Below are 23824 nucleotides of genomic sequence, written 5' to 3' on the forward strand. Positions count from 1 at the left end.
GGATCTGGTAGGGCCACTTCAATGGTGAATCTCCAGTTATAATTATCCACAGGTTCTTTTGGGCTGGTAGAGGAGGTCGGTGGTATGTGTGTCAGATTTCCTAGAATCTTGCTTAGAGAAAGGTATCAACCTAGATGCCAGCATTTTGGTTGCCAACAGGGGAAGAAAGGGCTAGAATTCTCCCAGTTTAGAGAGCAGAATTTTGTTTACTCTTCCTGCTTTTCTTCATCCCCTACATCCCTTTCTCCCGTCCTATATGCATGTTGTCATTTAGTCCACTGTCTGGAAGGGACAGAGCAATATGTCTCCTTTGTGAGTGGTAGAAGGTATCTGGAATGCTCACTTTTCTCTTACACAGAATTTCAACCTTGAACTTCTTGTTTTATGACCTGTCCACATACCCACTTTTGGAGGTTCCTGGTGCCTCTGTTCCATGAGTTTCTCTTGGTTTTACTGGCACCTGGCAGCCTCTTCTGTGCTTCTACAAGCCAGCTTAGATTTTATCTTTCCCTGATCAGCAAAGTCAGTTACTTACCACGTGTCTGTTGGCTCTCAGATTTTACTCCTGAAATTTTATCTTCATTCTCTTGAGAATTCTTCTCAGGATCATTTTAGTGTATTTTTTGGAGTGAATGGCTGTAAATATTTGTGTCAGTCTTATAATTTTCCCTCTCCACTTCTTTAACTAGCTGAAAATTGCTTATCTTTAAGGTCTCTTTATATTTATGCATCATTTCCCCTTGACTGACTATCTTTCTACTGGTCAAGGTGACTTTTCATGCTCTTACGGGGCTGTGGCTCCTTCTTTTTGTCCACACCTTAGCATTTTTTAGATCTTATGGTGGTTACTTATTTACTAGACAAGAGCAAGAGTTACATTTTCACATTTTCGTTGCTATTGTATCCTCAGTGCCTCTACAGTCACTGGGCACAGTCACTCAGGAAATACTTGTTGAATTGAATTTAAGTTTGAGTTTACTGATACATTTGCCTAGTTGAGTTTTATCAAGCATCACTAACAAATTAGTCTAAGAATTTTACCTCAAACTGAATGCTTGAGCAGCTTTGGGAAAGTTCATATGCAGCTTCTCTACTTAAGTGCCCTGAAATATTCAGGCTTCTACAGACTTTCCTGAGATGCAGTATAAAAAATTTAAAATGTTAATAAAAGGAAATAAACATTGCTTATTACATTAGCCAGTTATGGAAGTCCCCAGTACACAAGGGCACCCTTAGTCGCATAAGAGGAAGAAAAAGATGGTTGTGTGAAGGAGAAAAATATGAATATTATAGTAATCACTACCATGGTTGATAATCTGGAAGTCAAATTCTACTTTTGTCACCAATTGTTGTGTAACTATAAGATACTTTCCCTTTCGACCTATTATTATTCCTATTTGTTTTCTTTTGGATAGGTATAATAATATTAACTTTTACTCTTGTTACTGTTGGTACTGCATTATAATTCTATAAGTAAAGTTCCATTATGTTGAGTTTCATATTGATATGAAAATTGTGATATGATTTTTTTTTAAGAGAAGTTTTCAGTTTTAGAAAATACTTTGCAATTGTAGATCAAACAATCAACAACCTCTGTTTAATGAATTAGTAATAAAGACTGGTGTTCTAGCTATCATCTGTATACATATGTATGTATTAACTATGAATTAAATGAGCCAATATTTATAAAACAGCCTAGTGATTAAGCACTACATTAATTATTCTAAATTCTAAAGGGATTTTCCACAGATTAGTGGAAGAAAGGGTAGGATTATTCAGTATAATTTGTTCCAACAGTTGGGGGACTGGAAAAAAGCTTATACATCAACATAATAGGAAATAAAACACTAGGATTCCAATAGATTAAAAGATAGATTTAAGAAACAGTTTATAGGTTCAACTTCATTAATAGACAAATGCATAATTAAGCAAGATAGGTTTTTTTTTGCAAAGTTTATTTATTAAAAAATTATTATATGATTATACCTAACACAAGCATGGATAGATGAATTAGACACTATTCATTGCTAGAGCAAGAGTATAAGTTGGAATACTTTGGAAAGTGGCAGTATATGAAATACATGAAGAGGTTATAAATATGCTTATAAACTTTGACTCAATAATTCTTCTAAGAGTCTGTTCTAAGCCTAATTGGCCCCCCCATATAAAGTTTATATGAAAGATAATCTAATCCCATTGTTTTGATTAAAAGCAAAGCATTGTATGAGTAGAAAATTAGTTATCAGTTATACCATCCACAAGGTGACTTAGAACAATTAAAAAGATAACTATGGATAATTAGTAATAATATATGCTTTCTTTGGTAAATCGGTATAGGTAGGGTGGTAAAATGAAAATAGGAGATGAACAGGGAAAATGCTAGAAGCAAATTTATCACAGTGTTAACTTTCTTTGGGCATAGAACTATGAGTGATGTTTTTTCTTCTATTTTCCAAAATTTTTATTCTAGGTATGTTTTTAGTAGAATAGAAAATGACCTTTAAATAATTCTGAGCTTTAATATTATTTGTCTTGGAAAATATGAAATGACATTAGAGCCTTTGGATTTTTAGGCTTAAGGCATTGGTGTAGAAATATGCTGCTAATAAAATAGGTGGCAGAAATAAGAAAAACAAAATACTTGCATAAATTTGTCCAAATATACTGTGTAGTGGATTGTATTTTTGTTCACCAAAATCTGCTTCTCCTCCCTGGAGAGAATTCTACTACACTACTTATTGGAGTCAGGTTTAGCCATGTTCACAAAATGTGAGCAGAAATGGTATATATATCATTTTGGGGAAAAAGCTTTAGAAGCCTATTTGTGCATCATTATACCCTCTTTTTCTTTTGCCACAATGAGTGGCAAAGTGAGGTTGTTCCATCAGCCTGGACCCCAGAGGAAAGGTGACTCGGAGTCACAGTTCCATGGACATGTTGAGAGTGTAAAATGGACATGTTGCATGAGTAAAAAATAAACCTTTGAAGTCACTGAGATTTTGAGGTCATATGTTAACTGAAGCATAACACCCTATCCTGTCTGAGCAATATCTGAAATGGTGGGATAGGAGAAATATTTAAAACAAATACTGTAGTTTGTTATAGGTTTCCTAAAGTAGTAATCTTTGGCTATATTTTAGATTAAGGATTAGCAGACTTTCTGTAAAGGGTGTAGCTTTGTAGATTATGTACTGTGGTACAGCTACTCACCTGTGCTGTTTCAGCCCCAGAGCATCCATAGGCAATACATAATGAATGAGAATGGCTCTGTTCTAAAAAAGTTAGGCCAAAAACAAGTGGGCCAGATTTGGTCCAAGGGCCTCAGTTTGCAGACCCTTATTCTGGATCACAGACTCATAGAATCTTGGGGCTGGAAGGAACTTTTAAGTCTTCAAAATAATCATTGTCTGTGTGAGAATTCTTTCTTCAGTGTCCTTGATAAGTAGGCAGGCTAGCACTTAGCCTCTTGAAGTGATACCAGTGGTGGCCTACTATCCTGGAAGGCAAGCCAGCTCATATTCAAACAGGTCTGATTGTTCCAGTGAGCTAAAATTCACATCTCTTTAAATACCATCCACTGGTCCCAGGGCTTTCTCTTAGACACTAAAGCATAAATTCAAGCACTGTTGTGTCCTTTCATGTGATATTCATGCTAATTCAACCCACAGCTCTCCAAAGCAAGGATATGCCCAGTTCTTTGAAAATGTGCTTTCAGCACTACAGCCACACCTTTTCACTGCCCTTAACATATCTGAATGTAAAAATCCTACTTAGTTTTTAGATTCAGCTCAGTCAAGTGTTTGTCAGCTCCCTGTTGCCACAGAACTTTTTTTCTGACACATTATTCATTTCAAGTTGAAAACGCATTTGTGGAATCTCTACTAAACTCTAAGCAGGATGATTGAAAATATGGGCACTGAGATACGCTTACGATGAAATAAGAATCCTAGCTCCAAATAGCATAAGTAGTAAGTGCTGTGGGATGCCTGATTAAAACTGCTGGTTGTTTTGAATTGGTTATCAACTTGAGTTCCAAAATACCTTAAAGGTTTCACAGTCTTAACATTATATATACAGCTGACCCTTACATAACATGGGTTTGAACTGCACAGGTCCACTTACATGTGGATTTTTTTTTGAATAAATATATTGGAATATTTTTTGGAGATTTGTGACAATTTGAAAAACATTTTCTGTAGCCTACTTTATTGTAAAAATATAGCATATAGTAATACATTTAACATACAAAATATGTGTTAATCTACTGTAAACCTTTCAGTCAATAGTAGGTAGGCTAGCAGTAGTTGAGATTTTGGGACGTCAAAAATTCAGCTGTGTGTGGTGGCAGGGAGTTCGGCATGCCAACCCCTGTGTTGTTCACATGTCAATTGTAGTAATAATTATGTTTTATCAAGTTCCATGATTATGGGTTTTGCATAGTGAAACAATGTGGATAAAATTACAAACAATTCAGGTTAATGTTAACATGTGAGTACGTGAGTGATACTCTTGCTGAAATAAATTGTTGCTCATAATATGTATGTGGTATGAACTGGTACATTGCGTTTATTTTGTGTTTGTCATGGCTGTCCAAATGTGGTGGTGGTGATGGCTTTTTTAATTATGGCAAATTGCACATAATAAAATGTACCACTTTAACTGTTTTTAAGTATACAGATCAGTAATGTTAAGTGTAGTCACACATTGTTGTGCAACCAGGCCCCAGAGCCTTTTCATCTTGCAAAACTTAAATTCTCCCCATTAAATAGCTTCCCATGTCCCCAGCCCCTGGCAACCACCATTCTACTTTGTTTCTATGAATTTGATCACGCTGGGTACCTCAAAGAAGTAGAATCACAGTATGTGTCTTTTTGTGACTGACTTATTTTACTCAGCATAATGTGTTCAGGGTTCATCCAGGTTGTAGCCTGTGTTATAATTTGCTTCTTTTTAACAACTGAGTTAAAGACCACATTCTTCCAGGACATTTAAAGCAATCCAAGACTTTGTAGCAAACCTGGGCACTGAAGTCAAATGGCAGGGCTTGATTAAGAATTGGCTACCTAGGTATCTCCAAAAGGCTTGTTTTTGTTCAGTAAGAATAGTTTTGAAATGAAATTAACAATCTCACAGAGAACTTGTGATGCCAAGACTATATATATATATATACAGTTGAATTCCAATAGGAATCACTGGTGGGGAAGATTAAGTATGTAAAGTGCCTGACTGGGAGAGGCACTAAGTTAATGCTAATTTTCTTTTCTTAGTTCTTATCCGCTTGTGGTTATGAAGCAGTTTATGACAGCTTTATTTTGCTCTACAAAGAGGTGAATGTTTTTTAATAACATTAACATATATTGGGGTTACTAAAATTAACATACAAATGTCTACTAATACAGAAAAGAAAAAAATATTTTTGAGTTTTATTATCATGATGTATAAAAATTTGCCCTTGTTATTATTTTGTTGAGTAAATATGTTAAGAACACTTACTCTATAATAGGATATTTTGAGTATTGTGTATCTCTTTAAAAATTTATTTTGTTAAATATAATGGCTAAGGGAAAAGTGACAATCTTATATTTCTGTGTCAAATATTTAGGGTTATTGCTAGTAAAAATGACTCCCAAATTGCTCTGACATAGATTTTCCAAGCATATTGCTTGGAATATTTTTCAGATCATCATAAGCCTCATCAGTGAAGCAGCAAGTGAAAAGAATGTATTTACTGTTTTTCTGCGAATGTCTTAGATCTTCTGTGCTGGTATTTTAATGGGCAGTTTGGGAGTTAATGTAGGCAATTTGGGATGTGTGATGATACACACACAGATACACATTAATAGTGCATACATATATGTAAATGATAATGATCAATATTGCTTGTAGTGGAAGTAATAGAAGTGAAGACCTCTTAAATCTTTGTCTTCTATTCACAAATATTGTTAGCATATAATAGTATCAGTTATAGAACTTCCGTTATAGAAGAGAAACTCAGTGAGCAGAAAGTCTGGTAAAACACATCTCATGAAAAAGCTGAACAAGGTCATCAGAGCACTATTACTGACTCCTTGATGGATTGTAGAGTTGGGTTTGTAATACTGATTTTGTTTTCTGTGATGGTATTTCATATGATGGAACCTATTTGTAATGGAATGTGAGGCAGTGATAAAAAGGGAATTTGGAAGCTAAATAGATTTGTAATAGTTTAGGTCTGAAAGGCACCTTAGCAGTCATTCTCTCCAGTAATCCCAGTTGACCTCTGTCACACTAAAGCGCAAACATAGAAAACTTGTTAATGTCACCCAGTCAATTACAGTTGGAGCTACACTGAACTCAGGACTTTTGATCTCCTATTCACTGTATTTCCCTTATACCACGTTTTATATTGGCCTGAATACAGACAGTGTTTCCTTTAAGTACTTTTCCATTAATTGACTTAAACTTCTTGACTTTTGTACCTGTTATGTGTGTAAGACATTGTAGTTTATTAGATAGGATATGTGAATTGTTGACTTATCTTTACCAATGTCTTGCTAATTCATATATTTGTTATTTTCTTTGTTTATACTTTTTCTGCTTTCGTTTTTTAATCTGTAAAATTTTATGCAGTATTGACCTGCTTTGCATTCTCTCACCAGTTTGTGAAAGTCTTCAAATTTTGTTTGCTAAAGATAATGCATGGAATTGTATAATAACTTTGTGAAGGATCATATATATCATCCAGTCTGGGGTCTCGTTTTGTAAATGAGGAAACTGAGGCTAACTGAGCCCAAGACATCATCTCTTTTCAGTGTTAACCTGCAACTGGAGACCAGGCCTCTCTGTCGGGCTAGAGGATGTTCAGGTTGACCAACAAGTATCAGTCTTTGGTGACACAGACCTGGACCTGAATTGTGGTTGTTCCACTAGCTTTGTGTGACTGGAAAGTTACCTTGCTGTCACCAACCTTTGATATGTTTTTATTTAAATTACTGCCTAAAAGTGAAGCTGTTCATAAGGAACTACAAGTGCATAATGAATGTAATTTGTTTGTTAAAAAAATTTAGAACTTGAAGGAAATAATTTGGTTGGTGCATGTCCCTTTAAAACGATCTTTTGTTAGAACCAATGCTTTTTTTTTTCCTTATGTAAAGTCATCTTTGGGGGCTGTGAGCCTCAGAGACACCCTTTTTTATTTAAATGATCTTCACCAAAATGTCCGTGGTAATCTGTGGTGATGATTTTTGTTGTGATTAAGTTGCCTTTTTTATATTCTAATGTATTAAAAAATGATATGTACAATGAGGATGTGTAATGAGTATTGGGGGATGTTAATTTTATTTAGTATTTGAATTGGTCCAGTTGGTTTAACTTGATTAAGCTTGTTTATACCAGTGTGGGAAATGAAATGGTTATTAGATCTCTAAAAGCTCATTTAGTTTTAACATTCTCTAGAGTGTAACATTGGTTGTTAATTTTTGGAGGATAAAATTTCCCTGAATGTATACTTTTGTTTGATTCTTCATTTTCTTTTCTTGTCCAGTATGTCAAGGACATTCTTGAAGAAAGGGTACTGAAGGGTGGTAACAAGAGAAGGACTTGTAGGTGGTATTACGGATTGAAAGTATGTGATGATTTATATAGAGAGAGCAGCCTGAGGCGGAGTTCTTTCCTCTTGCCTGCTTTGGAATGAGATAGAAATAATGATACTAATAGTAGCTGACATAAATTCTTACTACGTGCATGGCACTTTTCTTAGCCATTTATAATTTTTAGCTCTTCTAATCCCACAACAGCCCTCTGAGGCACTGTTATCCCCAGTTTTATATGAGTAAACTAGGGCCCTGGAAAGTTAAGTAACTTGACTACAGTCCACACAACTAGCAAGTGATAGAGCTAGGATTTGATCCCGTTCAGTCCCACTTTGCAGTCTGTACTGTTTGGCCTAGTTTGTGGGTGATTGAACACATTTTTTAGAATTGAAGTATTAATACTACTTGCACTTCACTTTTGCTAGAGGGGTGAACTCTAGTCAAGTCTGTGATGCTTTGGGGATATGAGTTAATTCAATAAATACTGAGCACCTGCTTTGTGCCAGACATGGAAGTGAGTAAGACAGACAAGGTTCCTGCCTTCAGGGATTACATGTTTCAAGGAAAAATTGGACACAAACAAGTAAATAAGGTCATTTCAGATTGTTACCAGTACTGTGAAGAAAATTAACTGGTGTGGTAGATTGCAGGGATGGAGTCCATTGTGTGTGTTTCACAAAGCTTGGTTCATAGACTTAATTGGAGTTGGATACTCTCCCAAACACTTTTCTCTAATTAGCCCATATTGCTGAATTAAAGAATAGTGTTAAATACAAAATGAATTTATTATGCAGCTCTTTAGAGCTATTGTTTATAATCTTTTGAACTCATAATGTGAGAGTTTGTTCTGCTAAAGAAATAGAACCCAGAGAGAGATACCATTTTTAAAATTTCAAAAAACAGTCAAAATGAGGGCAGCCACTGGCCACTGTACATGCCTGGCTGTTTGGGGTAATGGAGGACTCCTGGCTGCTGTCCACTGTGCAGTATTGGCAGTTCTGCTTTTGTTTGAAAGTTTGGGCCACCATGTATGAGCACATGTATTCTTCCACCATTTTTTGTAGGCAGGATCCTCAAGTCATACATTACATGAAAGGAATTTTGATTTCATAGTACTTAATAGCAGCTTTTATATTGAGCACCTTCTATGTTCCAGTCTTATTTATTTGTAAAGAAAGGAGAAAGCTTAAAGGAGTTAAGGACTTGTCCAAGGCTCACAGCTAAAGAATGTTAAAGCAGTGCCACTATATGCAATCATGTCTCAAATGAATTCTACTTTAGAAGAATTTACCAAGAATTAATCAATATGGCATATCTGTATGTGCTATGTTATATTTTTCTCTTCCTCTAAAGACTAAAACCTAATTAGATAATTACCATAATAAAAGTTTTTATTTTGTTCCTTGAACCTGTGTAACTTGGGCTGAAGGAAAATCTATTGCTTGAATAACAGTAGATATATAAGCTTCCTGTGACTCCATTCCCCACCCCCACCCAGGGTCCAGCTCTTGCTAGGGGCGGTGTGATTCAGAGCTCTCATTAAGATAATAGGTGAAAGAGAAAAGCTATTGAAAATAATTAGTGTAATGTGATACTAGTACTGCTGGTCATAACTTCAGTGGGTCAGACATTTGTTTTTACGGGAAAGCATAAGTTACATTGGTATTTGTTTAAGATACTTTCCAATAGTTTTATTAAGAAAAAATAATGTGAAACAAAATTGAAAAAAAAAATTTCTTGGCCTGCAGATTTTTTTTTTTTTGTATTGGTGAACTTTATTGTTTGCCTTTGATGCAAGTTCATAATGGGAAACTGAGTAAGATTATTTTAACTTTTCTTATATTTTCTTAAATAAAATTAAAATTATTAAGCTTCATAGGAGTAAAACTATTAATAAGCCCTATAGTAAGTTTGCTCATAGTACATATGAGCAATTTATCTGACTACCATTGTATATTACTCTGTAGGATTAATTGTAGTCTCTTAGACTGATCCATAAATTAGTTTATAGTTAATTTTTTAAAACATAGGATACCAATATCAAGGTTATATAGCCAGCCAGATGTGGTCAAAAGTTTTAAAATATGTGCTTTATTATTAGTTTTTGGTTCATGACTTGAGTTCTGTTTGCTCTTCTCAGCATCTCTTAGCAGTAGATGCTTTTGTGTTGTTGGTTCTCTAGCAGCCAAGGAAGAGGATGTGCTAAGGCAAAATGACTTTATCACTTAGCGATTTAGCTCCCAGCTTTGTTTATTAGCAGCACAGCGAAGGAGAAAGTGAACAGTGCTTTGTTCTTTAAATTGGCCTGTGTAAGGCATTATTCACATAGGGCTCTGCTTTCTTTATATATAAAACTTTTAATATATTTTCGTATTAACTTAACAGATCCTTCTGCTGAGGAGTTGAGAAAGCTAATGATGTTGCATGGAGGTCAATACCATTTGTATTATTCCAGATCCAAAACAACACACATTATTGCCACAAATCTTCCTAATGCCAAAATTAAAGAATTAAAAGGAGAAAAAGTAATTCGGCCAGAATGGATTGTGGAAAGGTAAGGTTGATTTTTAATTAAATCATTAAGTTTTAAAAATTGGGAATACTTTTTATTTCTATATAAACATTTAACTAACTTACATTGCCTTTTATAGATGAAAAGTAATTAATGTCTTAACACTACTATACTCTTTAACCTCACACTAAGAGAAGTATGTTAGTGTTCTGACAGCCTCAGCTGCCAGGAATTAGGAGAGAGGACTCCTAACGGGAAGCAGTGATGGGAGGGGCTTGACTTAGCATGTTATTCATTCAATAAACACTTGTGCACCTAATATGGGCTAGGCCATGCTGTATGTAATTGGGAAATACCATGAACAAAGATCCCCTCACCTACATCTTTGAGTTTATGTTCTGTTGGGGAAACAGAATAATATGCTTCATATATGAGTAAATTATATGTTAAAAGTTAATACATACTAAGGAGTTAACAGATTGGGTATTCTAGATCCTGAACAACTGAGAGTGGGGACAAGGCAGAAGAACAGTCTGAGGTGTTATCAATGTCTGTTTTTTAGTTCTTATATTATGGTTCCTCTGCTGTTGGTTTGGAAGTGGTATGTTGTAAATCAGTAGTAACCATTCATGTTCATTTCCTAAGTTTAAGTATGTCATCTGGAACCTTGGTAATGAGCCATAACTTAACGTGATTTATAGTTGGCAGTGGTATATAATATATATGAGTGATAGCTAAATTTATGAAAGTTAAAAGTGAAATTATTAAAATAATTTCATGTGTGAATAGATTATAATCAGTATATGAGGGAATGGTCAGATTGTGTAATGGAGTACTAATGAAACTTAGAAATTAATTTTTTTGTCAACTGCCAAGCTTTGTTTTAACCCTAACTGCCTCTAGTTCTGACATCTTCCTTTAGTTTATTCAGCAGATTTAGTACTGCTCAGGATGCCTTTGTACTGCAGATTCAGTAGCATAGGTCTGGGAGAGGCAGGCAGTACGTGGCAGTGAAAGAGGCTGTAGTTGGGCTCTGGGGGCATGTCCAGGTCACATCCAAACTCAGGGATTCTGTTTCCCTGTAATCTTGTGTAACTTTGAGAACAGTAATACAGTTATTTGAACCTTGTTTTGTCATTTATAAGTGAAGGTGAATATCTACCTCCTATGATTATGTAAGAACCAGAATAATTTGTGCAAACTACGTAGCACAATGCCTGGCACATTGTAGAGGTGTAATATATGAGAAGTTAATGTTTTATTTTTATTCTGTAAACATTAGCCAGTATTAGAAAATAAATTCCAAAAGGTCAAAAGTGCATTTTTAAAAACAGTGCTTTTGGTTCCAGAAAGCCAAATGTATTTTATAGTTGAAGGATTTCTTAAACCTTGGAGGATTACTTGGAATGCCTGCCCCTAGAACACCTCCCTGATTGCTTGCACTGAGTTCTCATGACCTAGCCACTGTCCGTTCATTATATAGGATCCGTGAATATGGCTTTTAGCTGTGTGTCTCCTTAGAAAGTTGTGATATCTTTAGTACCAGAAGTTAATACCATTCCAGAGTTCAGCCAGACACTGTTACTTACAGGCAGTCCTCTTGTTGCATTAGGGTTAGAATCTCGGTTTGAGGATCAAAGAGCTAAAACAGGAGGATTCAGAATCCAGATTCTTTAAAGTCCTTTTTGGGCCTGCTATTTGCCATTTGATTAACCTTGTTATAGATGAATTGACCCATGTGGAAATGGCTCCATCTGGGCATATATCTTAATACATAAATGCCCAGTGTCTACTGTGTCGTAGCATAGAATCCTTTTAGTTGAATCACAGTACTGTTCTCTTTCATGCTGTAATCCTAATCTTGTTCATCTCTTCTTCTCTTCTACTGTTTTAATGAATTTTATTCTATTTAAAATTTTGAGCAGTAAATTAGCTATTTAATGGATGATACATGAAATTCTTTTCTATAAATAGTTTTTCTGTTTTTAGTTTGAGGAGTTTAAAAAGCAGCCACCACTTGAGTCTCTGGGGTAGTTATTCTGCTTTGATGAGAATTATCCAGTGTCTGTGTATGTGCCATTAAACCTGAGTTAACTGTTGCATGATAACAGACCATGACTTCTAAAGAGGCAGGGGAGCCTCTTAATGAGAAGCTTCTGTGCATTAGTTTAAAGCATGCGATTATTTTACGGAAACCCTTGCCTTGTAAATCTTACACTTGCATGTTAGTGACGTTCAGATTTTTGTCATAACCCGTTTCTTCAGACAGTCTTACACTGAGATTTTTTTTTTAGCTTTTATATAGCTAGATTTAAAAAAAAATTTTTAAGATATCATTGATATATACTGCTTATGAAGGTTTCACAAGGAAAAAACAATGTGGTTATTACATTCACTCTTATTATTGAGTCTCCCCCATACGTCATTACAGTCACTGTCCAGCAATGTAGTAAGATGTCACAGAGTCCCTTTTTGTCTTCTCTGAGCCACACTGCCTTCCCGGTGACCCCACACACACTATGTGCACCAATCATGATACCCTACAATCCCCTTCTACCTTCCTCCCCATCCGCCCTCCCCCACCTCTCCCCTTTGGTAACTACTAGTCCCTTCTTGGAGTCTGTGAGTCTGCTGCTATTTTGTTCCTTCAGTTTTACTTTGTTATATTACACTCCACAAATAAGTGAAATCATTTGGTATTTGTCTTTCTCTGCCTAATTTATTTCACTGAGCATAATACCCTCCATCTCCATCCATGTTGTTGCAAATGGTAGGATTTGTTTCTTATGGCTAAATAGTATTTCATTGTGTATATGTACCACCTCTTCTTTATCCATTCATCTACTGATGGACTCTTAGGTTGCTTCCATACCTTGGCTATTGTAAATAGTGCTGTAATAAACATAGGAGGGCATATGTCTTTTTGAATCTGAGAAATTATATTCTTTGGGTAAATTCCTAAGAGTGGAATTCCTGGGTGAAATGGTATTCCTATTTTTAATTTTTTGAGGAACCGCTATATTGCTTTCCACAATGGTTGAACTAGTTTACATTCCTACCCTTTCTCTGCATCCTCGCCAGCATTTGTTGTTCTAGTCTTTTCTTTGTGGGCCATCCTAAGTGGTGTGAGGTGATCCATTATTCTGGTTTTAATTTGCATTTCCCTGATAATTAGCGATGTGGAGCATCTTTTCATGTGCCTGTAGGCCATCTGAATTTCTTCTTTGGAGAAGTGTCTGTTCATATCCTCAGTGAATTTTCTAATAGGATTATTTGCTTTTTGGGTGTTGAGGTGTGTGAGTTCTTTATATATTTTGGATGTTAACCCCTTGTCAGATACGTCATTTACAAATATATTCTCCCGTACTGTAGGATGCCTTTTTGTTCTGCTAATGGGGTCCTTTGCTGTACAGAAGCTTTTTGGCGTGATGTAGTCCCATTTGCTCATTTTTACTTTTGTTTCCCTTGCCCAAGAAGATGCGTTCAGGAAAAGGTTGCTCATGTTTATACTTAAGAGATTTTTGCCTATGTTTTCTTCTAAGAGTTTTATGGTTTAATGACTTACATTCAGGTCTTTGATGCATTTTTAGTTTACTTTTGTGCATGGGGTTAGACAGTAATCCAGTTTCATTCTCTTGCATGTAACTGTCCAGTTTTGCCAACACCAGGTGTTGAAGAGGCTGTCATTTCCCCACTGTATAGCCATAGCTCCTTTATCATATATTAACTGACCATATATGCTTGGGTTTATATCTCGGCTCTCTATTCTGTTCCATTGGTCTATGGGTCTGTTGTTGTGCCAGTACCAAATTGTCTTGATTATTGTGGCTTTGTAGTAGAGCTTGAAGTTGGGGAGCATAATTCCTCCGGCTTTATTCTTCCTTCTCTGGATTGCTTTGGCTATTTGGGGTGTTTTGTGGTTCCATATGAATTTTAGAACTATTTGCTCTAGTTCATTGAAGAATGCTGTTGGCATTTTGATAGGGACTACATTGAATCTGTAGATTGCTTTAGGCAGGATGGCTATTTTGAGAATATTAATTCTTCCTATCCATGAGCACCTGATGTGTTTTCATTTATTGGTATCTTCTTTAATTTCTCTCATGAGTGTCTTGTAGTTTTCAGGGTATAAGTGTTTTCACTTCCTTGGTTAGGTTTATTCCTAGGTGTTTTATTCTTTTTGATGCAGTTGTGAATGGAATTGTTTTCCTGATTTCTCTTTCTGATAGTTCATCGTTTGTGTACAGGAATGCAACAGATTTCTGTGTATTAATTTTGTTTCCTGCAACTTGGCTGAATTCAGATATTAGATCTAGTAGTTTTGGAGTGGATTCTTTAGGGTTTTTTTAGGTACAACATCATATCATCTGCAAACAGGGACAGCTTAGTTTCTTCCTTGCCAATCTGGATGCCTTTTATTTCTTTGTGTTCTCTGATTGCCGAGGCTAGGACCTCCAGACATATGTTGAATAAAAGTGGGGAGAATGGACATCCTTGTCTTGTTCCCGATCTTAAAGGAAAAGCTTTCAGCTTCTTGCTGTTAAGTATGATGTTGGCTGTGGGTTTGTCATATATGGCCTATATTATGTTGAAGTACTTGCTCTCTATACCCATTTTGTTGAGAGTTTTTATCATAAATGGATGTTGAATTTTGTTGAATGCTGTTTTGGCATCTATGGAGATGATCATGTGGTTTTTGTCCTTGTTGCTGTGGTGGATGATGTTGATGGATTTTCGAATGTTGTACCATCCTTGCATCACTGGAATAAATCCTACTTGATCATGATGGATGATCTTTTTGATGTATTTTTAAATTTGGTTTGCTACTATTTTGTTGAGTATTTTTGCATCTATGTTCATCAGGGATATTGGTCTGTAATTTTCTTTTTTTGTTGTGTCTTTGCCTGGTTTTGGTATTAGAGTGATGCGGCCTCGTATAATGAGTTTGGGAGTATTCCTATCTCTTCCAATTTTTGGAAAACTTTAAGGAGGATGGGTATTAGGTCTTCAATAAATGTTTGATAAAATTCAGTAGTGAAACCATCTGTTCCAGCAGTTTTGTTCTTAGGTAGTTTTTTAATTACCAATTCAATGTTGTTGCTGATAATTGGTCTGTTCAGATTTTCTGTTTCTTCCTGTATCGGCCTTGGAAGGTTTTATTTTCCTAGCAAGTTGTCCATTTCTTCTAGGTTATCCAGTTTGTTAGCATATAATTTTTCATAGTGTTCTCTCACAATTTTTTAAAATTTATTTGGTGTCTGTAGTGATTTTTCCTTTCTCATTTCTGATTCTGTTTCTGTGTGTAGACTCTCTTTTTTTCTTGGTAAGTCTGGGTAGGGGTTTATCTTATTTTGTTACTTTTCTTAAAGTACCAGCTCCTGCATTCATTGATTCTTTCTATTGTTATATTCTTCTTAATTTTATTTATTTCTACTCTAATCTTTATTATGTCCCTTCTTCTGCTGACTTTGGGCCTCATTTGTTCTTCTTTTTCTAGTTTTGTTAATGGTGAGTTTGGAGTGTTCATATGGGATTGTTCTTCTTTCCTGTGGTAGGCCTGTATTGCAATATACTTCCCTCTTAGCATGGCCTTCGCTGCATCCCACTTTTGCAGTGTTTAATCATTGCTGTCATTTGTCTCCATATATTGCTTGATCTCTTTTTATTTGGTCATTGATGCATTGATTATTTAGGATCATGTTATTAATCCTGCATGTGTTTGTGGGCTTTTTTGTTTTCTTTGTGTAATTTATCTCTAGTTTCATACCTTTGTGGTCTGAGTAGCTGGTTGGTATAATTTCAGTCTTTTTGAATTTACTGAGTCTCTTTTTGTGGCCTAGTGTATGATCTATTCTTGAAAATGTTCCATGTGCACTTGAAAAGAATGTGTATCCTGTTACTTTTGGATGGAGTGTTCTTTAGATGTCCATTAGGTCCATCTGTTCTAATACATTGTTTAGTGCCTCTGCCTCCTTAGTTATTTTCTGTCTGGTTGATCTGTCATTTGGAGTGAGTGGTGTGTTGAAGTCTTCTAGAATTAATGTATTACATTCTATTTCCCCCTTTAATTCTGGTAGTATTTGTTTCACATATGTAGGTGATCCTGTGTTGGGTGCATAGATATTTATAACAGTTATGTCCTCTTGTTGGACTGACCCCTTTATCATTATGTCATGTCCTTTGTCTCTTACTACTTTCTTTGTTTTGAAGTCTATTTTGTCTGATACAAGTACTGCAGCTCCTGCTTTTTTCTCCCTATTAGTTGCATGAAATATCTTTTTCCATTCCATTACTTTCAGTCTGTGTATGTCTTTGGGTTTGAAGTGAGTCTCTTGTTGGCAGCATATATGACAGGTCTTGTTTTTTTATCCATTCAGTGACTCTGTGTCTTTCAATTGCTGCATTCAGACTATTTACATTTAGGGTGATTATCGATAAGTATGTACTTATTGCCATTGGCAATTGTAGGCTTTGGATTACTTTGAGATTTACAGTGTAGAATAGTTGATGAGAATCCTCACTGAGTCTGAGGAGATGCAGAGAGTAGTTTAAAATCTTGTCTTGAGTTACTACAGCCAGATTTGTTTTGTTGTTTTCATTTTGTCAAGCCTTTGTGGCATGGGAACCTGCCTCCCCTTGTTAAGTGATCACCTGGGTCTGCTGCAGGTTGAGAGGTGGTGGTGATTTACCATTCCTGTTTCTCTCAGCTCAATGGGGTCTTCTCCTGGGAGCACCTGATTCCCAGTCAGGGTCTGTCCTTTCTCTCAGCTCCCAGAGCGTATGTTACTTGTTTGTCAGACACTCATGATGCTCTAAAGATCTCATAGTTTCTGATGTAGATTTGGCTTTTTTAAAAATTAGTCTTGATGTTATTTATGTTTTTCTCTCACAGCATTACAGAGTTCTTCTAAAACTATTGGCTAACTAACCAACACACACATTTCAGACTACCTCCCAGTGATTTATATGCAGTGTTTTATTAGAAAATATATTTCTTGGTCTTCAGGAGCTAAAGAATGAATAGCTTAAACTTGTGGTATCTAGTGAATAACAGTCTGGATCCTGTACAGGAAAAGCAAGGAGTCCTGTACATATTTCTATGCTTGTTAATTTCCTTTTCTGGGCTCCTAGTGTCTTGATGGGTGGTTGGAAAGTTTAGATAATGGAGGTAAGACAAATGAAATTTTAGTTTTGAATGCATCAGGATGATTTTTGCTTAATAATTGAATAAAAGGCAAAAAAACAGCTCATTTCTTTCTTAGCACATAATTATATCCTTTCTTACCTTAAGTCAACTTTTAAATAGGGAAGAAAATAGGTGCCTCAATGGATGGCCAGATATGTATGCAAGTGTTAGATGTTGTTTTTCTAAGTATGATCAGGACATTGACTAGAACCATAAAAACATTTGGTGTGCAGAATTGTTTCATACAAAGACAGTGATGTTGCTGCAAGCTGTAATAAAAAGTTTGAAATAGAAATTAATGGAGCAATTTAGTTGTATCTTAATTTTTGTAAAATTTCCCAGAGTCTGGTTATAGCTGTCGCTATAAATTCATTGTCTGCTGATAGAAATAGGAAATGATTTAGAGACTTGTTAGATACAAAATTTTATGAAGTTTTATCTAAGAGAAAACTTGGGGCTATAGGACAAAGCAAGAATTAAGACTCCCCAAAAGAGATGAATATTTAATTTGCAGTGAATATGTGTTTGACCCATTGTATAGAATGCAAACTCTTCCATATATGTATCAGAATATGTTTTCAGTATATATGGAAAAGCTCACGATATTTAAATAAACTATCTTCTGGTAAAGTGAAACTTCTTTTGGTTTTGAAATAATGGATTTTGTTACTTGGCTCTTTTTTTTTGTAAGAAGAATGGTAGAAAAATGTAGATATAGTCTTTGCCCTTAGCATAAGCTATAAAATTAGAAATGAAAATTAATCCCTGAGAGAATTTTTGAAAGAAGATCTTTTTTAAAATACACTTCAGATAATGTTTCTGTCCATATATAAATAGGTAAATGAATAACCAGGGACAATTAGGAATGTACAAGTGATATATAATGGTTTGGGCTTCAAATTTAAAAAATTCCTTGTCTAACATTACTGTGGTGCATTGGGCTTTAATTCCCTTTAGTTGGTATCACTGAGGATATTTGATTTTGAGACCTGCAGTATTTTAAATTGGGTCTCTCATATCATTCCCCATGGACTTAGTTATTTATATTAGCATAAAAATTCTGCTGGGTGACATGGTTCTTGTTAGGAGTTGTGACAAGATCTGCTACCCTTGTGTGTGATCATTGTTGACCCTAAAGCCTCCTCACCCTGGAATTCTGTTGGGCAGTGAGCATGATCATAGGGCATTTTCTTTGTTGGTTGCACTGGTCTTAGTTTCAGTTGTGCAGCGGGCACACTGGGCATAATTTCAATCTCTGCTTATCCCATAGTTATTGTTACATAAAATGAAAGGGGTAGAAGGCTAACGTTAGGCTTCTCCTTTAGGTATTAAGTACCTCTGTGGGTGGAGGAGCAGCTAAGATGGTAGCACTCTAGGAAGAACATAGTCCACAGGCAGTTGAGACCAGCTGGGAAAGGAAGAAAAGTTAGTGTGATAAAGAGTAAGTTGGGATTTTGATTCTGATAGGTGAATAATGTTTTCTGTAATGTTGATAAAATTTTCAACCTGATGCTAACTGTTTATGTAAGGTTAAATGTCACTAGTGTGTTGTTCCTTTCTCATCATACTTTAGTGGTTTTAGCATTTGGATATAGTTTAACGTACTCTGGGCAGAGTTACTAAATATATATTGACATAATTACACAAAGGACATAGTCTGTCCTTTTTTATTATATAGTTACATTTTTAGGATATATCATCAGTATGTTTTCCTGTATTCACAATTGTTGATAGCATTTTAAATCATTTTGTAAGCCAGCCAGTCATTTCTCACATGGTTATTTTTTTAAGTTTTGTGGAGTGCCCTTTGAGAAAATAAAGCTGTCAAAACTCTTGGGTTTATGAGACAATAAGAAAAGTATTTTTAGTCTGTATTTACTAATTTTATTAAATTTATCATTTTATTAATTAATTTATAAATCCTAAATAGTTAAAGGATGACTGACTTAGTGTGTATTTTAGGTTTAAAGCCAAAATGTGGATATTAGCATATTGGTTGGCTATTTTTAAATTTGAATTGAAAACAGTATTTTTAAAGATAAAATAACCATGTATAAATTAGAAAGCAAAAGTCAGCTTAAGACAGCTTAGTCTATTTGTTTTAGTTCTGAAGTACAGAAGGAAATAAATGCTTGAGAGTGTCAGTGTGCCAGAACCACCTAGTAAAGTGCTGGTGTTCCCCCCTGGGTTTTGCGGGTGATGTTTGACATGTAGTGAACTTCTGGAAGAGGAGTTCAGATAGTTTCTGCCCTCTTGGAATTCGTACCCTCAGGTAGCCTGTCTCCGTCACTCTTACACACATAAAAATTGTATAAATTATTTGTTACTATTAAAGTTAAAGTTTTAATGTTGTCCTATTTTTTCATTTTACAGTTTTTCACATTTAATAGACCTGACATTAATTGTGGAAATTGGGAATCCTCATCCACTGTATTTAATTTAAAAAAACTTAATATGTGAGGTGGGATTTGAGAGAGTCTTGATGAGTTTATGTGAACTGTATATTGGGAAGAGTTCTAAATGCTAACATCATGATGATTAAAACACTGACTACTATAACTCTGTGCTTGCAGTTTTTCTTATCCTACTCTGTTATTTTTTCTCATGTAAGAGTGTTGACTGTTAATTTTTAATTTCAGATAACCGTCTTTTCATGGGCAAGATGTCTTATTCTTAAGAGTTTAAGTACAATTATATTGTATTAGGGCCACTAAAACAGGGAGAAAGAATGAAGTAGGAAAACAGACAGCTTCTCGTTGGGGAAATACTCCCATCATTATAAGAACATTGGTTTTTCATGAAGCTTTGTGCCCCCAAGTATTGAACTCTTAAAACTGGTGTTTCTGTTTTTGTTTCAGCATCAAAGCTGGACGTCTCCTTTCCTACATTCCATATCAGCTGTACACCAAGCAGTCCAGTGTGCAGAAAGGTCTCAATTTTAATCCTGTATGCAAACCTGAGGATCCCATGCCTGGTCCAAGCAATATAGCCAAACAGCTCAACAACAGGGTGTAAGTTTGTCTGGATTGGGAATAGTACAAAGCTATTTTTAGCAGAGGTTTTTGTAGTTTTTATAGTTTTTACAGCATCTGCTGTGTTGAAGTTAGAAACGAATCTAAAACCTGGCCATTCATATGTATTAAACATGTTGAAATATCTGTGTGGGTGTCTTACCTAAAAAATTATTTTTATCATGACTGTTTCATAAGCAAGCTTGTCCAGTCCTTTTAGAATCCCATGTTTAATTTATGGATCTTAAATTCTTAGCAATAAAATTTCCCATGGATTTTTCGAAAATTAGTTCCACTCAAGTAATTTGCTATAGAATGTTGCTTTCTCAAAAACTGAACTGAAACTCCAGATATACTTTTGTTGTGTATACCTATATATAGAAAGAATAAAAAGGTTGACATTTTTAGGTTATTTTGGAAAAATTCCATAATAATTCTGAATAAGTTATAAATACTTTGTATCAATGAAAATTTAGTTGATGACCCTCAGTGTTAACAGAGTTAGAGGTAACTCAACTTGATTTCTTGTGGCTGATGTTAAAAATTACATATTGACTTAAGCTTTAATTGCAATAATCCTGGAAAAATTGGTTTCACAATTAATGGTGTGTTGTCTTAACTTGTATATCAGGTAGCTCATTATCATTAGCCTTCGCCTTATTTATTAAATTGCTTGCTTTGGGAGTTGGATATATTTTTTCCAAAAGACCAGGAGTCTAATTAACCTGGGAAGATCTGATATCACTACCTTCTGTAGTTTTTGTTGTTGTCATTCGTACTTTAACTTGTATTCACTTACAAGCATATTCAAATGTTTTTTACTTTACCTAAAAAATTTTTTAAATTAAGGTATCATTGATATATAATCTTATGAAGGTTTCACATGAACAACATTATGGTTATTAACATTGATCGATATTATCAAGTCCCCCACCCCAGCGCATTGCAGTCACTGTCCATCAGCATAGTAAGATGCTATAGAGTCAATACTTGTCTTCTCCATGCTATACTGCCTCCTCTGAGATCCCCCTACATTATGTGTGCTAATCATAATGTCCTTAGTCGACTTCTCCCACCCTCACCCCTTTCCTTTTGGGAACTGCTAATCCACTCTTAGAATTTGTGAGTCTGCTGCTGTTTTGTTCCTTCAGTTTTGTTTCGTTGTTACATTCCACAGATGACTGAAATCATGTGGCACTTGTCTTCCTCCACCTGGCTTATTTGACTGAGCATAATACCCTAGAGCTCCATCCATATTGTTGCAAATGGTAGGATTTGCTTTCTTCTACTGGGTGAATAATGTTCCATTGTGTATATATACCACCTCCTCTTTATTCATCTACTGATGGATACTTTGGTTGTTTCCATATGTTGGCTATTGCAAATAGTGCTGTGATAAGCATAGGGGTACATATGTCTTTTTGAATCAGGGATCTTGTTTTTGGGCAAATTCCTAGGAGTGGAATTCCCGGGTCAAATGGTACTTCTATTTCTAGTTTTTTGAGGAACCTCCATACTGCTTTCCACAATGATTGAACTAATTCACATTCCCACCAGCAGTGTAGGAGGGTTCCTCTTTCTCTGCATCCTCGCCAGTATTTGTTGCTCCTAGTCTTTTCTGTGTTGGCCATCCTAACTGGTGTGTAGTGATATCTTATTGTGGTTTTAATTTGCATTTCCCTGATAGTTAACGATGTGTAGCATCTTTTCATGTGTTAACAATGTGTAGCATCTTTTCATGTGCCTGTTGGCTATCTGTATTTTCTCTTTGGAGAAGTGTCTGTTCATATCGTCAACCCATTTTTTAATCGAGTTATTTGCTTTTTGGGTGTTGAGGCATGTGAGTTCTTTTTATATTTTGGATGTTAACCCCTTGTCGAATATGTCATCTACAAATATATTCTCCCATACTGTAGGATGCCTTTTTGTTCTACTGATGGTGTCCTTTGCTGTACAGAAGCTTTTTAGTTTGATGTAGTTCCATTTGTTCATTTTTGCTTTTGTTTCCCTTGCCTGAGGAGATGTGTTCAGGAAAAAAGTGCTTATGTTTATATTCAAGAGATTTTTGCCTATGTTTTCTTCTAAGAGTTTTATGGTTTCATGTCTTACATTTAGGTCTTTGATCCATTTCAAGTCTACTTTTGTGTATAGAGTTAGACAATAATCCAGTTTTGCCAACACCAGTTGTTGAATAGGCTGTCATTTCCCCATTGTATATCCATGACTCCCTTATCATGTATTAAATGGCCATGTATGTTTGGGTTTATATATGGGCTCTCTGTTCTCTTCCATTGACCTATGGGTCTGTTCTTTTGCCAGTACCAAATTGTTTTGATTACTGTGGTTTTGTAATAGAGCTTGAAGTCAGGGAGGGTAATCCCCCAGCTTTATTCTTTTTTCTCAGGAAGAAATCCCTTCTCAGTTGTCTTCATATATTGCTTCATCTCCGTTTTTATTTGATCATTGACCCATTGATTATTTAGGGACATGTTGTTAAGCCTCCATGTGTTTGTGGGCTTTTTTGTTTTCTTTGCACAATTTCTAGTTCTTTTGTGGTATGAGAAGCTGGTTGTTACAATTTCAATTCTTCTGAATTTTCTGAGGCTCTTTTTGTGGCCTAGTATGTGATCTATTCTTGTAATCGTTCCATGTACGCTTGAAAAGAATGTGTATCCTGCTGCTTTTGGGTGGAGTGTTCTGTAGATGTCTTTTAGGTACATCTGTTCCAGTGTGTTGTTCAGTGCCTTTGTCTCCTTACTTATTTTTCTGTCTAGTTCAGAGTGAGTGGTGTCCTTCAGAGTGAGTGGTGTGTTGAAGTCTCCTAAAGTGAATCCATTGAATTCTGTTTCCCCCTTTAGTTCTGTTAGTATTTGTTTCACACATTTAGGTGTTCTTATGTTTGGATGCATAGATATTTATAATGGTTATATCCTCTTGTTAGACTGACCCCTTTATCATTATGTAATGTCCTTTGTCTGCATTACTTTCTTTGTTTTGAAGTCTGTTTTGTCTGATACAAGTACTGCAGCCCTTGCTTTTTTTTCCTTATTAGTTGTAGGAAATATCTTTTTCCACCCCTGCACTTTTAGTCTGTGTATGTCTTTGGGTTTGAAGTGAGTCTCTTGGAGGCAGCATATAGATGGGTCTTGTTTTTTATTCATTCAGTGACTCTGTGTCTTTTGATTGGTGGATTCAGTCTGTTTACGTTTAGGGCAATTATCGATAGATATGTACTTATTGCCATTCCAGACTTTCGATTTATGATTACCAGAGGTTCAAGGGCAGCTTCTTTTGTATCTAACCATCTAACTTAACTTGTTTAGTACACTATTTCAAACACAATCTAAAGATTTGTTTTTTCCTCCCTTCTTTTTCTTTCTCCTCCACTCTTTATACATTAGGTGTCATATGCTGTACTTTCTGTATATCCCTTGACTGACTTTGTGGGTAGTTGATTTAATTTTGCATTTGCTTAGTAATTAATTGGTTTACTTCCTTTCTTGTGGTTTTATTTTCTCTGGTGACTGCTATTTAGCCTTAGGAG

The 23824-nt window shown here is 35.4% G+C and overlaps 1 protein-coding gene across 7 annotated transcripts in view; it reads left to right on the forward strand.

Moving 5' to 3' along the window:
- Positions 1 to 23824, forward strand: part of REV1 (REV1 DNA directed polymerase) — a 120859-nt gene that overhangs the window by 47943 nt on the left and 49092 nt on the right. For all 7 annotated transcript variants that reach the window (XM_073239813.1, XM_073239809.1, XM_073239790.1 and 4 more), the window contains 2 exons: positions 9957 to 10125; positions 20128 to 20280. In XM_073239813.1, coding sequence (XP_073095914.1) covers positions 9957 to 10125; positions 20128 to 20280 — 322 coding nt within the window. The remainder of the gene's footprint in view (positions 1 to 9956; positions 10126 to 20127; positions 20281 to 23824) is intronic.

Source organism: Manis javanica, chromosome 1, assembly GCF_040802235.1.
Source record: "Manis javanica isolate MJ-LG chromosome 1, MJ_LKY, whole genome shotgun sequence".
Lineage (NCBI taxonomy): Eukaryota > Metazoa > Chordata > Mammalia > Pholidota > Manidae > Manis > Manis javanica.